The 19,040-nt window shown below is 40.9% G+C and overlaps 1 protein-coding gene across 1 annotated transcript in view; it reads right to left on the reverse strand.

The window, feature by feature from the left end:
* The window catches only part of LOC117343169, an 86,728-nt gene that overhangs the window by 39,015 nt on the left and 28,673 nt on the right, over nt 1-19,040 (reverse strand). Inside the window, exons 12-19 of the mRNA XM_033905506.1 lie at nt 18,773-18,925; nt 16,483-16,615; nt 15,615-15,685; nt 13,577-13,766; nt 7,216-7,371; nt 5,907-5,996; nt 4,525-4,649; nt 3,404-3,614 (exon numbers count right to left, since the gene is read on the reverse strand). Coding sequence (XP_033761397.1) covers nt 3,404-3,614; nt 4,525-4,649; nt 5,907-5,996; nt 7,216-7,371; nt 13,577-13,766; nt 15,615-15,685; nt 16,483-16,615; nt 18,773-18,925 — 1,129 coding nt within the window. The remainder of the gene's footprint in view (nt 1-3,403; nt 3,615-4,524; nt 4,650-5,906; nt 5,997-7,215; nt 7,372-13,576; nt 13,767-15,614; nt 15,686-16,482; nt 16,616-18,772; nt 18,926-19,040) is intronic.

A 19,040-nucleotide genomic window follows, 5' to 3' on the forward strand; every position in this document is an offset into this window, starting at 1 on the left:
GTACATATAATCTTCCTGTACGTATCCTTTACCTGTACATATCCCATAGCTCTACATGCCCTCTTCATCTATGCCAGGTATATCCTCTACTCTGTAAACTGTGTGAATATCTCCTCATACTGTAAATTGTGAGACTCTTCATGTCATATATTACAGCTATATATTACAGCTGCATGGAATAATAAACTTGGGCTACCTATAAGGACACCGAGTTAAAGACAAACTCATCCTACCTATAAGGACACAGAGTTAGAGACAAACTCATCCTACATATAAGGACACCAAGTTAAAGATTAATTCATCCTACCTATAAGGACAACGAGTCAAAGACAAACTCACCCTACCTATAAGGACAACGAGTCAAAGACAAACTCACCCTACCTAGAAGTACACTGAGTAAAAGACAAACTCACTCTACCTAGAAGGACACTGAGTAAAAGACAAACCTATCCTTCCTAGAAGGACAGCCAAAGACAAACTCACCCTACCTAGAAGTACGCTGAGTAAAAGACAAATTCACCCTGCCTAGAAGTACACTGAGTAAAAGACAAACTCACCCTACCTAGAAGTACACTGAGTAAAAGACAAATTCACCCTACCTAGAAGGACACTGAGTAAAAGACAAATTCACCCTGCCTAGAAGTACACTGAGTAAAAGACAAACCCATCCTTCCTAGAAGGCGCTGAGTAAAAGACAAATTCACCCTACCTAGAAGTACACTGAGTCAAAGACAAACTCATCCTACCTAGAAGTACACTGAGTAAAAGACAAACTCACCCTACCTAGAAGGACACTGAATAAAAGACAAACCCATCCTACCTAGAAGTACACTGAGTCAAAGACAAACTCATCCTACCTAGAAGTACACTGAGTCAAAGACAAATTCACCCTACCTAGAAGTACACTGAGTAAAAGACAAATTCACCCTACCTAGAAGTACACTGAGTAAAAGACAAACCCATCCTTCCTAGAAGGCGCTGAGTAAAAGACAAATTCATCCTACCTAGAAGTACACTGAGTCAAAGACAAACCCATCCTACCTAGAAGGCGCTGAGTAAAAGACAAATTCACCCTACCTAGAAGTACACTGAGTCAAAGACAAATTCACCCTACCTAGAAGTACACTGAGTAAAAGACAAACCCATCCTTCCTAGAAGGCGCTGAGTAAAAGACAAATTCACCCTGCCTAGAAGTACACTGAGTAAAAGACAAACCCATCCTTCCTAGAAGGCGCTGAGTAAAAGACAAATTCACCCTACCTAGAAGTACACTGAGTAAAAGACAAACCCATCCTTCCTAGAAGGCGCTGAGTAAAAGACAAACTCATCCTACCTAGAAGTACACTGAGTAAAAGACAAACCCATCCTTCCTAGAAGGCGCTGAGTAAAAGACAAATTCACCCTGCCTAGAAGTACACTGAGTAAAAGACAAACCCATCCTTCCTAGAAGGCGCTGAGTAAAAGACAAATTCACCCTACCTAGAAGTACACTGAGTAAAAGACAAATTTACCCTACCTAGAAGTACACTGAGTAAAAGACAAACCCATCCTACCTAGAAGGACACTGAGTCAAAGACAAACCCATCCTACCTAGAAGTACACTGAGTCAAAGACAAACTCATCCTACCTAGAAGTACAATGAGTCAAAGACAAACCCATCCTACCTAGAAGGCGCTGAGTAAAAGACAAACCTATCCTTCCTAGAAGGACAGCCAAAGACAAACTCACCCTACCTAGAAAGACACTGAGTAAAAGACAAATTCACCCTACCTAGAAGTACACTGAGTCAAAGACAAACCCATCCTATCTAGAAGGCGCTGAGTAAAAGACAAACCTATCCTTCCTAGAAGGACAGCCAAAGACAAACTCACCCTACCTAGAAGGACACTGAGTCAAAGACAAACCCATCCTACCTAGAAGGCGCTGAGTAAAAGACAAATTTACCCTACCTAGAAGTACACTGAGTCAAAGACAAACCCATCCTACCTAGAAGGCGCTGAGTAAAAGACAAATTCACCCTACCTAGAAGTACACTGAGTCAAAGACAAATTCACCCTACCTAGAAGTACACTGAGTCAAAGACAAACCCATCCTACCTATAAAGACACTGAGTAAAAGACAAACCCATCCTTCCTAGAAAGACACTGAATCAAAGACAAACTCATCCTTCCTAGAAGGACACTGAGTCAAAGACAAACTCACCCTACCTAGAAGTACACTGAGTCAAAGACAAACCCATCCTACCTAGAAGGCGCTGAGTAAAAGACAAACCTATCCTTCCTAGAAGGACAGCCAAAGACAAACTCACCCTACCTAGAAGGACACCGAGTAAAAGACAAATTCACCCTACCTAGAAGTACACTGAGTCAAAGACAAACCCATGTTACCTAGAAGGCGCTGAGTAAAAGACAAATTCACCCTACCTAGAAGTACACTGAGTCAAAGACAAATCCACCCTACCTAGAAGTACACTGAGTCAAAGACAAATTCACCCTGCCTAGAAGTACACTGAGTAAAAGACAAACCTATCCTTCCTAGAAGGACAGCCAAAGACAAACTCACCCTACCTAGAAGGACACCGAGTAAAAGACAAATTCACCCTACCTAGAAGTACACTGAGTCAAAGACAAACCCATGTTACCTAGAAGGCACTGAGTAAAAGACAAATTCACCCTACCTAGAAGTACACTGAGTCAAAGACAAATTCACCCTGCCTAGAAGTACACTGAGTCAAAGACAAATTCACCCTACCTAGAAGTACACTGAGTCAAAGACAAATTCACCCTGCCTAGAAGTACACTGAGTCAAAGACAAACTCATCCTTCCTAGAAAGACACTGAATCAAAGACAAACTCATCCTTCCTAGAAGGACAGCCAAAGACAAACTCATCCTACCTAGAGGTACACTGAGTAAAAGACAAATTCACCCTACCTAGAAAGACACTGAATCAAAGACAAATTCACCCTACCTAGAAAGACACTGAGTAAAAGACAAATTCACCCTACCTAGAAAGACACTGAATCAAAGACAAACTCATCCTTCCTAGAAGGACACTGAGTCAAAGACAAACTCATCCTTCCTAGAAGGACAGCCAAAGACAAACTCATCCTACCTAGAGGTACACTGAGTAAAAGACAAATTCACCCTACCTAGAAAGACACTGAATCAAAGACAAATTCACCCTACCTAGAAAGACACTGATTAAAAGACAAATTCACCCTACCTAGAAGGTACACTGAATCAAAGACAAACTCATCCTTCCTAGAAGGACACTGAGTCAAAGACAAACTCATCCTACCTAGAAGGACACTGAGTCAAAGACAAACTCATCCTACCTAGAAGGACAAAAGTTATTGACAAAGTCAGCTTACCTTGAAGGAGTAAAAAATCAATTTGATTTACCTGGAATGGCACAGCATCAAAGAAGATAGCCAGGAACCAGTTAAGTGTGACAGTAGAAATCTCAATATCGATACTATCTAGGTGGCGATTGAGATGTGGCAGTTTCTCAGCCAAGATGTCCTTGAAGACATGTTGGTCAGACTGGGCCCCGATGAGATTGTGGTCAAAGTAGTGTTTCTGGAAAAACTGTTCTGTAAACGCCACCAGCATCCTGTTTAAAAATTAAAATCAAGTTTTAAAATCCTGCAACATAGTAATGATTCATTTAATATGATCCTTCACCTGGGTGAGCTTAAACAAACCTTCAATATGGCTACCTGGTAACAAACTTCAACAAGAGGCCAAATGGACCTCTACTGCTTACCTGCTTCTAATGCAACTTTTAAGAATCTAAGTCAATTATGTAGATACAAATCTGATTACCACTTTATTTAAGTATCAGAGTAGGCTAGGTTTATTGTTTTAAATAAATTTTGAAGCCCATATCATTTCAGCATGTTACAGATCCAATAACAGGTTTCTGAGCCTCCTGATTAATGAGAAAGCTTTTTAAAGAATTTAACACATGTGACCTTGTGACCTTGAAAATAGGTCAAAGAAATTCATTTGAGCAAACTTGGAAGTCTTACCACCAAGCATGCTTTACTGACCCAATATCAGGTCTCTGTGCTTTTTGGTTATTGAGAAGCCATTTAAAGATTTTAGCCTATTTGATCCTTGTGACCTTGAAAGTAGGTCAATTAAGGTAATCATTTAAACAACATTAATAGTCCTTTATCCCAGCAATATTCTACTGCCCCAATATCATAACTCTAGGTCTCTTGGTTACTGAGAAGTTAAAATGTAGATTGTTTATGACACATAACGTGGGACAAAAAGTGATCACAATGGGTCATCTGGGGCTATTCCTTGTCTCAGGTGACCAAAAAAATGCAGTTCTGATTAGAATTTAAATCTACGTGAATGCTGATCAAAATCCAGATCTATACGTGGACTACTGACCAGAATTCAGATATACGTGGATCGACTGCTGACTATAATTCGGATCTACATTGACCACTGACCAGAATTAAGATTATGTGGACTACTGTCGAGAATTCATATAAAAAAGAAAGACTTACCAGAAGGCATCATGGGCATCCATGAAGAGAAGTGCCATGCCTACAATGAAGTTCATGCCCTGACAGTAACCAATAGCTGGATTGTGTACACAGAAGGCCAGCAACACATCCTGGAGGTCCATAATCTAAAAGGTAAACAACACCAGTCCTGATATAAACAGGTATAAAATAACTAACTAGACACAGTATGTCATTAGAGCATTGGATTATGGTGAATCCATTGTATAATTCATACTTGCTGAGATATTACACTGGACCAGACTTACTGAGATATTACACTGGACCAGACTTGCTGAGATATTACACTGGACCAGACTTACTGAGATATCACACTGGACCAGACTTGCTGAGATATTACACTGGATCAGACTTACTGAGATATTACACTGGATCAGACTTACTGAGATATTACACTGGACCAGACTTACTGAGATATTACACTGGACCAGACTTACTGAGATATTACACTGGATCAGACTTACTGAGATATTACACTGGATCATACTTACTGAGATATTAACACTGGACCAGACTTACTGAGATATTACACTGGACCAGACTTACTGAGATATTACACTGGATCAGACTTACTGAGATATTACACTGGACCAGACTTACTGAGATATTACACTGGATCAGACTTACTGAGATATTACACTGGACCAGACATACTGAGATATTACACTGGATCATACTTACTGAGATATTACACTGGATCATACTTACTGAGATATAACACTGGACCAGACTTACTGAGATATTACACTGGACCAGACTTGCTGAGATATTACACTGGACCAGACTTACTGAGATATTACACTGGATCATACTTACTGAGATATTACACTGGATCATACTTACTGAGATATTACACTGGATCAGACTTACTGAGATATTACACTGGACCAGACTTACTGAGATATTACACTGGATCAGACTTACTGAGATATTACACTGGACCAGACTTACTGAGATATTACACTGGATCAGACTTACTGAGATATTACACTGGATCAGACTTACTGAGATATTACACTGGATCAGACTTACTGAGATGTATTACACTGGACCAGACTTACTGAGATATTACACTGGATCAGACTTGCTGAGATAATACACTGGATCATACTTACTGAGATATTACACTGGATCAGACTTACTGAGATATTACACTGGATCAGACTTGCTGAGATAATACACTGGATCATACTTACTGAGATATTACACTGGACCAGACTTGCTGAGATGTATTACACTGGACCAGACTTACTGAGATGTATTACACTGAAACAGACTTGCTGAGATGTATTACACTGAAACAGACTTGCTGAGATATTACACTGGACCAGACTTAGATCCATTACACTGCAGTACATACTTACCCCTTTAGATCCGGCCATGGAGAACTTGGTGTTGCTAGGCATTGTTCGCATCAAATCCAATGATATCTGCTTCCTGTAGCACGATGCCATCTTCAAAGACAAAAGAACTAATACAGTAACAACACAACAGAAAACTGTATCGTAAAGGAAACATAAAACATAAATTCATAAAAAATCATATTTGTATACAGAATAATCCTAATCCCTAAAGAATAGAGTTTGTATAGTGAAGACATTGACTCAGGATGCAGCCGGACCAGACAGATTGGTAGTCACACCAAATGGTTGTGTCACATGAGGTTGGGGTAGGCTCTCAGCACCTGGGGTGGGGAAGGCTAAACATTTTTCATACTTAATTAATCTGTCATTTCTGAGGGTTAAAATTCTAGTAAAGTATGAATTATTTCAAACTGAAAATGAATGAAATCTAACAAAAAGTATCATTTTTTTAACCAATACAAATTAACTTCACCTTGACTGCCAAGCAGTGAACGTAAAGCCAAGGGATATTTATACAGATATCTAGAGGGATATCTAGTTGGATAGTAAGAGGGAAATTTAGAGTGAATTTTAAAAGGATATCTAGGGAGATATTTAGAGGGATATAAAGAGGAATATTTAGAGAGATATCTAGGGGATATCTGGGGATATTTAGAGGGATCTCTGGAGGGATATTAAGAGGGAAATTTAGAGGAATATTTAGATGGATATCTTGAGGATATCTAGAGGGATTATGATACACTAAATGTACCATATATGGGTTTTAAACAGAGGATTGGATTTAGACCCCATTTGACCTTACTCCTTAGAGCCAATCGGTGCAGGGATCATATACTTAGTCATAGTAATATTAGTATAAACATATATATATGGCCATAGAAGGTAACATTCTTAAAAACTCTCGATAGAATTGGTTCAGGGGAAGGAAAACAAAAAAAAGTGAAATGATTGTCTATGGGTAGAAATTGACAGCAGACGATGCCTGAAAACTGACCTAATAAGCTAAACATTGATGTAATAGGTAAGGGAAGGGTTTATATAACTGTAACTTACAGGTGAGACATTGATGTGATAGGTAAGGGGAAGGTTTATATAACTGTAACTTACAGGTGAGACATTGATGTGATAGGTAAAGGGAAGGGTTTATTGAGACATTGATGTGATAGGTAAGGGGAAGGGTTTATATAACTGTAACTTACAGGTGAGACATTGATGTGATAGGTAAGGGGAAGGGTTTATATAACTGTAACTTACAGGTGAGACATTGATGTGATAGGTAAGGGGAGGGGTTTATATAACTGTAACTTACAGGTGAGTCAGGTAAGGCATTGCAAAGGTTCCGAAAATAGTACATGCCCTTCTGATCCATAGTGTCCTTGACACGATAGAAGATGAGTTGTCGCCAGACCTGCTTACGGAATCTGTCAGGTATACCTCCACGGCACAATGTCTTTAACTCCTTATACTGTTCAACACAAAGATATTAAAAAGATGGCTTCTTATACTATTCAACACAAAGACATTGAAAAAGAGCTCCTTTAAAACTGTTCAAACCAATACATACTCAGCTCCATGTACATTCAAACAGTAAAGACAATGAGTTCCTTATATTGTTTAACACAAAATATCTATCAACTGTCATATGACCATGTATGACCTGTACATACACTGTCTGTGATGGACCCTGTACATACACTGTCTGTGATAGACCCTGTACATACACTGTCTGTGATGGACCCTGTACATACACTGTCTGTGATAGACCCTGTACATACATGGTCTGTGATAGACCCTGTACATACATGGTCTGTGATAGACCCTGTACATACACTGTCTGTGATAGACCCTGTACATACACTGTCTGTGATAGACCCTGTACATACATGGTCTGTGATAGACCCTGTACATACATGGTCTGTGATAGACCCTGTACATACATGGTCTGTGATAGACCCTGTACATACACTGTCTGTGATGGACCCTGTACATACACTGTCTGTGATAGACCCTGTACATACACTGTCTGTGATAGACCCTGTACATACATGGTCTGTGATGGACCCTGTACATACATGGTCTGTGATAGACCCTGTACATACATGGTCTATGATGGACACTGTACATACATGGTGTGATAGACCCTGTACATACACTGTCTGTGATAGACCCTGTACATACATGGTCTGTGATAGACCCTGTACATACATGGTGTGATAGACCCTGTACATACATGGTCTGTGATAGACCCTGTACATACAAGGTCTGTGATGGACCCTCTACATACACTGTCTGTGATGGACCCTCTACATACATGGTCTGTGATAGACACTGTACATACACTGTCTGTGATAGACCCTGTACATACACTGTCTGTGATAGACCCTGTACATACATGGTCTGTGATGGACCCTGTACATACATGGTCTGTGATAGACCCTGTACATACACTGTCTGTGATAGACCCTGTACATACATGGTCTGTGATAGACCCTGTACATACAAGGTCTATGATGGACCCTGTACATACAAGGTCTGTGATGGACCCTCTACATACACTGTCTGTGATGGACCCTCTACATACATGGTCTGTGATAGACACTGTACATACACTGTCTGTGATAGACCCTGTACATACACTGTCTGTGATAGACCCTGTACATACACTGTCTGTGATAGACCCTGTACATACATGGTCTGTGATGGACCCTGTACATACATGGTCTGTGATAGACCCTGTACATACACTGTCTGTGATAGACCCTGTACGTACATGGTCTGTGATAGACCCTGTACATACAAGGTCTATGATGGACCCTGTACATACAAGGTCTGTGATGGACCCTCTACATACACTGTCTGTGATGGACCCTCTACATACATGGTCTGTGATAGACACTGTACATACACTGTCTGTGATAGACCCTGTACATACACTGTCTGTGATAGACCCTGTACATACATGGTCTGTGATGGACCCTGTACATACATGGTCTGTGATAGACCCTGTACATACACTGTCTGTGATAGACCCTGTACATACATGGTCTGTGATGGACCCTGTACATACAAGGTGTGATAGACCCTGTACATACATGGTCTGTGATGGACCCTGTACATACACTGTCTGTGATGGATCCCATACATACAAGGTCTATGATGGACCCTGTACATACACTGTCTGTGATAGACCCTGTACATACATAGTCTGTGATAGACCCTGTACATACATGGTCTGTGATGGACCCTGTACATACATGGTCTGTGATAGACCCTGTACATACATGGTCTGTGATGGACCCTGTACATACATGGTCTGTGATGGACCCTGTACATACATGGTCTGTGATGGACCCTGTACATACATGGTCTGTGATGGACCCTGTACATACATGGTCTGTGATGGACCCTGTACATACATGATTTGTGAAAGACCCTGTACATACATGGTCTGTGATGGACCCTGTACATACATGGTCTGTGGTGGACCCTGCACATACATGGTTTGTGATAGACACTGTACATACATGGTCTGTGATGGACCCCATACATACAGTGTACATGGTCTGCGATGGACCCTGTACATACATGGTCTGTGACAGACCCTGTACATACATGGTCTGTGATGGACTCTGTAAATACATGGTCTGTGATGGACCCCATACATACAAGGTCTATGATGGACCCTGTACATACAAGGTCTGTGATGGACCCTGTACATACAAGGTCTATGATGGACTCTGTAAATACATGGTCTGTGATGGACCCTGTTCATACATGGTCTGTGATAGACCCTGTACATACATGGTCTGTGATAGACCCTGTACATACATGGTCTGTGATAGACCCTGTACATACACTGTCTGTGATAGACCCTGTACATACATGGTCTGTGATAGACCCTGTACATACATGGTCTGTGATAGACCCTGTACATACATGGTCTGTGATAGACCCTGTACATACATGGTCTGTGATGGACCCTGTACATACATGGTCTGTGATGGACCCTGTACATACATGGTCTGTGATAGACCCTGTACATACAAGGTCTATGATGGACCCTGTACATACATGGTCTGTGATGGACCCCATACATACAAGGTCTATGATGGACCCTGTACATACATGGTCTGTGATGGACCCTGTACATACAAGGTCTATGATAGACTCTGTTCATACATGGTCTGTGATGGACCCTGTTCATACATGGTCTGTGATAGACCCTGTACATACATGGTCTGTGATAGACCCTGTACATACATGGTCTGTGATAGACCCTGTACATACATGGTCTGTGATAGACCCTGTACATACATGGTCTGTGATAGACCCTGTACATACATGGTCTGTGGTGGACCCTGCACATACATGGTTTGTGATAGACACTGTACATACATGGTCTGTGATGGACCCCATACATACATGGTCTGTGATGGACCCTGTACATACATGGTCTGTGATGGACCCTGTACATACATGGTCTGTGATAGACCCTGTACATACAAGGTCTGTGATAGACCCTGTACATACATGGTCTGTGATAGACCCTGTACATACATGGTCTGTGATAGACACTGTACATACATGGTCTGTGATAGACCCTGTACATACATGGTCTGTGATGGACCCTGTACATACATGGTCTGTGATAGACCCTGTACATACATGGTCTGTGATAGACCCTGTACATACATGGTCTGTGATGGACCCTGTACATACATGGTTTGTGATAGACCCTGTACATACATGATTTGTGAAAGACCCTGTACATACACTGTCTGTGATAGACCCTGTACATACATGGTCTGTGATAGACCCTGTACATACATGGTGTGATGGACCCTGTACATACACTGTCTGTGATAGACCCTGTACATACACTGTCTGTGATAGACCCTGTACATACACTGTCTGTGATAGACCCTGTACATACATGGTCTGTGATGGACCCTGTACATACATGGTCTGTGATAGACCCTGTACATACACTGTCTGTGATAGACCCTGTACATACATGGTCTGTGATAGACCCTGTACATACAAGGTCTATGATGGACCCTGTACATACAAGGTCTGTGATGGACCCTCTACATACACTGTCTGTGATGGACCCTCTACATACATGGTCTGTGATAGACACTGTACATACACTGTCTGTGATAGACCCTGTACATACACTGTCTGTGATAGACCCTGTACATACATGGTCTGTGATGGACCCTGTACATACATGGTCTGTGATAGACCCTGTACATACACTGTCTGTGATAGACCCTGTACATACATGGTCTGTGATGGACCCTGTACATACAAGGTGTGATAGACCCTGTACATACATGGTCTGTGATGGACCCTGTACATACACTGTCTGTGATGGATCCCATACATACAAGGTCTATGATGGACCCTGTACATACACTGTCTGTGATAGACCCTGTACATACATGGTCTGTGATAGACCCTGTACATACATGGTCTGTGATGGACCCTGTACATACATGGTCTGTGATAGACCCTGTACATACATGGTCTGTGATGGACCCTGTACATACATGGTCTGTGATGGACCCTGTACATACATGGTCGGTGATGGACCATGTACATACATGGTCTGTGATGGACCCTGTACATACATGGTCTGTGATGGACCCTGTACATACATGATTTGTGAAAGACCCTGTACATACATGGTCTGTGATGGACCCTGTACATACATGGTCTGTGGTGGACCCTGCACATACATGGTTTGTGATAGACACTGTACATACATGGTCTGTGATGGACCCCATACATACATGGTCTGCGATGGACCCTGTACATACATGGTCTGTGATAGACCCTGTACATACATGGTCTGTGATGGACCCTGTACATACATGGTCTGTGATGGACCCCATACATACAAGGTCTATGATGGACCCTGTACATACAAGGTCTGTGATGGACCCTGTACATACAAGGTCTATGATGGACTCTGTAAATACATGGTCTGTGATGGACCCTGTTCATACATGGTCTGTGATAGACCCTGTACATACATGGTCTGTGATAGACCCTGTACATACATGGTCTGTGATAGACCCTGTACATACACTGTCTGTGATAGACCCTGTACATACATGGTCTGTGATAGACCCTGTACATACATGGTCTGTGATAGACCCTGTACATACATGGTCTGTGATAGACCCTGTACATACATGGTCTGTGATGGACCCTGTACATACATGGTCTGTGATGGACCCTGTACATACATGGTCTGTGATAGACCCTGTACATACAAGGTCTATGATGGACTCTGTAAATACATGGTCTGTGATGGACCCCATACATACAAGGTCTATGATGGACCCTGTACATACATGGTCTGTGATGGACCCTGTACATACAAGGTCTATGATAGACTCTGTTCATACATGGTCTGTGATGGACCCTGTTCATACATGGTCTGTGATAGACCCTGTACATACATGGTCTGTGATAGACCCTGTACATACATGGTCTGTGATAGACCCTGTACATACATGGTCTGTGATAGACCCTGTACATACATGGTCTGTGGTGGACCCTGCACATACATGGTTTGTGATAGACACTGTACATACATGGTCTGTGATGGACCCCATACATACATGGTCTGTGATGGACCCTGTACATACATGGTCTGTGATGGACCCTGTACATACATGGTCTGTGACAGACCCTGTACATACAAGGTCTGTGATAGACCCTGTACATACATGGTCTGTGATAGACCCTGTACATACATGGTCTGTGATAGACACTGTACATACATGGTCTGTGATAGACCCTGTACATACATGGTCTGTGATGGACCCTGTACATACATGGTCTGTGATAGACCCTGTACATACATGGTCTGTGATAGACCCTGTACATACATGGTCTGTGATGGACCCTGTACATACATGGTTTGTGATAGACCCTGTACATACATGATTTGTGAAAGACCCTGTACATACACTGTCTGTGATAGACCCTGTACATACATGGTCTGTGATAGACCCTGTACATACAGTCAAACCTGTCTATAAAGGACACCAAAGGGACATATCAAAAGTGTCCTTAATAGACAGGTGTCCTTTATACAGAGGTTAATTGTATAGTAAGTTGGAAGGAGCGGGTCTGATGAGTCTGTCTTTTGTAGACAAGTGTCCTTTATATAGATGTGTCCTTTATAACAGGTTTAACTGTACATGATCTGTGATAGACCCTGTACATACATGGTCTATGATATACACTGTACATACATGGTCTGTGATGGACCCTGTATATCCATGGTCTGTGACAGACCCTGTTCATACATGGTTTGTGATGGACCCCATACATACAAGATCTGTGATGGACCCTGTACATACATGGTTTGTGATGGACCCCATACATACATGGTCTGTGATGGACCCTGTACATACATGGTGTGATGGACCCTGTACATACACTGTCTGTGATGGACCCTATACATACACTGTCTGTGATGGACCCTATACATACATGGTCTGTGATAGACCCTGTACATACATGGTGTGATGGACCCTATACATACATGGTTTGTGATAGACCCTGTACATACACTGTCTGTGATGGACCCTATACATACATGGTCTGTGATAGACCCTGTACATACATGGTGTGATGGACCCTATACATACATGGTTTGTGATGGATTTCCCATGCTGCCTCATGAAGTGTGTCCACTTCCTGTGGTGGTCCTCGTAGGGGCCAGCCTGTAGGATGTAGTGATGTGTGAGCTCCTGACACAGATAATGAAGCAGCAGGCCTTGGTCCTCAAACACATGTTTAAATCCATAAACATCCACATGGATATCTCCACTGTTCAGACTACAAAGACACATATACTCACTATAGACAAATACTTACATACAAACACAAAAAGTGATATTGATGGGAGCTTGGGACATAAGTGCAGGTAAAAGATGTACAGAGGAGCTGGCTGGGGGGGGGGGGGGGGGATTGATTAACAGGAATAGCTATGATATGAGATGGCTCAGGGTGGGAGGAGGTTGATCAACAAAAATATATGAAAGAGGTGATGGCTGAGGGAGGGAGGAAACTGATCAACAAAAAGAGCTGTCAGAGGAGCTGGCTTGAGGAGGGAGGATGTTGATCAACAGAAATACCTGTAGTAGGAGATGGTCAGGGAAGGAGGAGGTTGATCAACAGAAATACCTGTAGTAGGAGATGGTCAGGGAAGGAGGATGTTGATCAACAGAAATACCTGTAGTAGGAGATGGTCAGGGAAGGAGGAGGTTGATCAACAGAAATACCTGTAGTAGGAGATGGTCAGGGAAGGAGGAGGTTGATCAACAGAAATACCTGTAGTAGGAGATGGTCAGGGAAGGAGGATGTTGATCAACAGAAATACCTGTAGTAGGAGATGGTCAGGGAAGGAGGAGGTTGATCAACAGAAATACCTGTAGTAGGAGATGGTCAGGGAAGGAGGAGGTTGATCAACAAACAAACAGTTATATCTGTCATAAGAGAAGAACAGGCTGAAATATACATGTACATACTATTTCATAGATAAGTAAGCTGAGAACATACTCTACCTTTTACAGGTGAGCAAGCTGAGAACATACTCTACCTTTCATAGGTGAGTAAGCTGAGAACATACTCTACATTTCATAGGTGAGTTAGATGAGAACATACTCTACCTTTCATAGGCGAGTTAGATGAGAACATACTCTACCTTTCATAGATGAGTTAGATGAGAACATACTCTACATTTCACAGGTGAGTTAGATGAAAACATACTCTACATTTCACAGGTGAGTTAGATGAGAACATACTCTACCTTTCATAGGTGAGTAAGCTGAGAACATACTCTACCTTTCATAGGTGAGTTAGATGAGAACATACTCTACCTTTCATAGGTGAGTAAGCTGAGAACATACTCTACCTTTCATAGGTGAGTTAGATGAGAACATACTCTACCTTTCATAAGTGGGTAAGCTGAGAACATACTCTACCTTTCATAGGTGAGTAAGCTGAGAACATACTCTACCTTTCATAGGTGAGTAAGCTGAGAACATACTCTACCTTTCATAAGTGAGTAAGCTGAGAACATACTCTACCTTTCATAGGTGAGTAAGCTGAGAACATACTCTACCTTTCATAAGTGGGTAAGCTGAGAACATACTCTACCTTTCATAGGTGAGTAAGCTGAGAACATACTCTACCTTTCATAGGTGAGTAAGCTGAGAACATACTCTACCTTTCATAGGTGAGTAAGCTGAGAACATACTCTACCTTTCATAGGTGAGTAAGCTGAGAACATACTCTACCTTTCATAGGTGAGTTAGATGAGAACATACTCTACCTTTCATAAGTGAGTAAGCTGAGAACATACTCTACCTTTCATAAGTGGGTAAGCTGAGAACATACTCTACCTTTCATAGGTGAGTAAGCTGAGAACATACTCTACCTTTCATAGGTGAGTAAGCTGAGAACATACTCTACCTTTCATAAGTGAGTAAGCTGAGAACATACTCTACCTTTCATAGGTGAGTAAGCTGAGAACATACTCTACCTTTCATAAGTGGGTAAGCTGAGAACATACTCTACCTTTCATAGGTGAGTAAGCTGAGAACATACTCTACCTTTCATAGGTGAGTAAGCTGAGAACATACTCTACCTTTCATAGGTGAGTAAGCTGAGAACATACTCTACCTTTCATAAGTGGGTAGGCTAGGATTACTTTTGCGAGCATCCTCCAGGAGTTTGATGATTCGCTTCTGGTGCTGGAAAAAAATTCTGACATAAGATTATCATGTAACTGCCTAGAGTTTCTCACAGCTGGGTAAATAATTTCTCTTGATCCTGAACAAAATATTAATGACTGATCATTATCATTGATCTCAATATACATGTTAACTGTCAAAAACTTCCAATCCAAACCCCTATAGAGATTCTGATTCTTGACTGAGACCCTTTTAGATATTAGCCTGTAAAGAGTATTAGGTTTATAAGGTTTCAGGGTCATCACATTTAGAACATTTGATTGTATTTAATCTGTTTTCATTTTGTAAATGTTATATTTTTATATAGCATCTTCCTTAAAGGGGCATGCATGCATTCCTTCATTTGAATAAAGTTAAGGTCGTCAAAATTAAACTTACTGGAAAATATGTACTTTTTCCAAATAGTAAAAGTTATAATCTTTACATTAATAAGGCAGTTTTACTCTCAAGATAAACCAAAGTTCTTCGAGTATTAAGTCCTGAAAATTCTTAATTCGACCCGAAGTATCACTAATTACCGCAAAGACATATGGTATTTGTATACGATACACCTTATTCCTGTACATTTCATTTCATTACTTTTAAGCACAAACACTCATATAATCATCGTTCGGACATAGATTTCATCAATAGAAATTGTACATGTTTCTGATGTCCGAACCGAGGAATGCCCCTTTAAAGTCATTTTTTGAGGAAATATCATAGATCCTATGTGTTTAAGGAATTTGTAGACAAAACTTTTTATTAATTGGATGTTCTGTTGTACAGGATTCTTCGGTAGCATTTTCTCAACTTACTCTGTCACCACCAAACAGTATCAGCTCAGCCTCATCCATCGTGTCACCTCCAGGATACCGGATACTGGAGCGTATGATTGACACATAATCCACTTTCCATTTCTCTATCTCTGCCTCTAGAGCACGTATACGTCTAAAACAACAATATGTATAACATGTAGATTGTACACATGTTCCTTTTTCCAAAGAACACTTCTGACCAAATTTGGTCAAAATCTATTCACTTGTTCATGACAATTAAGTAGCAATTTAAAGGACTTTCCCGTTTTTGGGTCCTGCCCCTCAAGCACAAGAGAGGCAAGAGTCACCATTTATGCAAAATTGTTCTCCCTTCGATTTCCCCAGGGATGATTTTGACCAAATTTGATCAAAATCCATTGCAGTTCTTTATGACTAGTAGTGATTTAAAGGAAAAGTTGACCACACATCAAGTACAAATTAAAAATCATATCAGGAAAATATTTTCTACTTCATCAGCACTTCCAACTAGTGGGAAACTCCAACCCCACCAATGAGCAACCTAATTCAATATTTCACACCAGCACTAATAAACATAATAATTCTTGTTGTCAAGCATGGTACAATAATCTAAAAGTTTCCAACTTGAGTTATCTCCCTTAACCAACTCTGAGCCCTGTCATACACATGTACATAATATGCATGCCTCCAAATAGTCCTATTTTCACATAAATCCACCTTTTCTATACTGTAAGACTACTCTTTTTCTGCTAGACCATACTCCTTGTAGCTGTAGTCACTAGTGGAACAGGACTCAGGGCTGAGCGCTAGTGGCCAGGTAGATCAAATAGTTTACGAGCATCGTCTTGAGTTTAGAGGTCCTGAGTTTGAGTACCTGACTAGTCGCTGCATTTTCCCCTCTCCTGTTACATTTTGTGGCAAACTAAATACCCACAGAAGTGGTTAAGGGTCTCGTGTGTATGTTCTGGGTTGAAGACTTTGTTGAAGGGAGGAGGAAATTTTGGGGATTGGACTGGGCTGAGTGCCGCTGGCTAGGTAGTTCAAATGGTTAGAGCATCGGTGTATAGTTCAGAGGTCCTGGGTTCGAGTCCTTGTCTGGCAATCTGGCCGTTGCATTCTTCCTATCCGGTTTCATATCCTTTTATTTCTTAACTAATCTTATGATTTAATATAATAATAAAAAAAATTATCAAAAACATGTCCGAAAGTGAAGAGTGATTCTGACGAATCGTCACTGTACCAGGTATGGTATACAGAATGAGGACATTAAATAGTGGAGATATGTTTTATTGTGAAAGCCCCAATACTAACCAACAACCACTAACAAATAACACCTAGATGGAACTTAAAACTGGCGTCAATCTTTGTGAGATATGTCGGCCTCACATGAAAAAGATCCCTCCATGGTTTTCTTTCGGTCAAGAGCAGGTGTGATAACACCGCCCTGTAGGTTGGAGATAGATCGCACATCAGGGCTATTCTTTAGGAAAATTATCAAGACTGACATGGAAAATATTAAGTAAACCAAATTCAATAAACATCTTCGGACCCTTCTGGTCAGTAAGTCACATAATATCAATTTGAATATGATAATTTTCAGGACACCGGAATGCCTTCCAAAACTACTATTCTACCATGTTTGCTATGCAACGCCAGTTTTGATTGGTTTAAAACCATGTATTATTTTCCAATAATACACGCTCGTGCCAATAATACACGCTCGTGAGTCACGGCTGTTACAATTTTTTTTTATCTAAAATTCACCTGTTTCATAAGAGGGTAACCTCTTATGAAACAGGTGAATTTTAGATATATAAAATTGTAACAGCCGTGACTCACGAGCCGAGTGGGCTAATGGGTTAGTCTTTCAATAAATTTTTATCACGACGCGAGTTCGAATCCTACGGAGGCCCCCCTTTTTTTCCTTTTTAATTTTTTTTTTTAATTTTCAAAATCAATGCCATATGATAGATGCTTTTGATCGAAGTACTCTATTGCCTGTATATTTCATCAACAAATAATGCAATACTCAAGAAATAAATTACAAGGTTTTCTCGGGGTTTCTTTGCTGTTTTTCTATTAGAAAGAGGTCGATCTCAGAACTAAACAGTACATGGTAGAATAGAAATAATCAACTTTGACTCGTGTATTGTTGCAGGATATACAACTCGGACTCGGATATTTTGCAATTTTAATTAATAACTCAGGCCTGTGGCCTTCGTTATTAATTTAATTGCAAAATATCCTCGTCCTCGTTGTATATCCTGCAACAATACACGAATCATCGTTAATCATTTCTTAAATAACTTACTCCTCTTGTTGAAAGAAGCTTTCTCGCTCTGTCTGTCGTAGTTTGGCCAGTTTTTTCACCTCCAGATTGAGGAAGCGATTCTGGTGCTGCAGGACACGGAGCCTCTCTTCCATCTCCTCAGCTTTAACAGTCCCAGGGGAGGCTGAAGACTTACTGTCAACAACAATCGTCAGCCATGAGAACAGAATTAAACTGCATTCTGATGGAAATAAGTCTGCATTATACCCAACACTTCATTTTGCATTTTCTCATTATAACCCTAAAACCA

Source organism: Pecten maximus, chromosome 2 (assembly GCF_902652985.1).
Source record: "Pecten maximus chromosome 2, xPecMax1.1, whole genome shotgun sequence".
Classification (NCBI taxonomy): domain Eukaryota; kingdom Metazoa; phylum Mollusca; class Bivalvia; order Pectinida; family Pectinidae; genus Pecten; species Pecten maximus.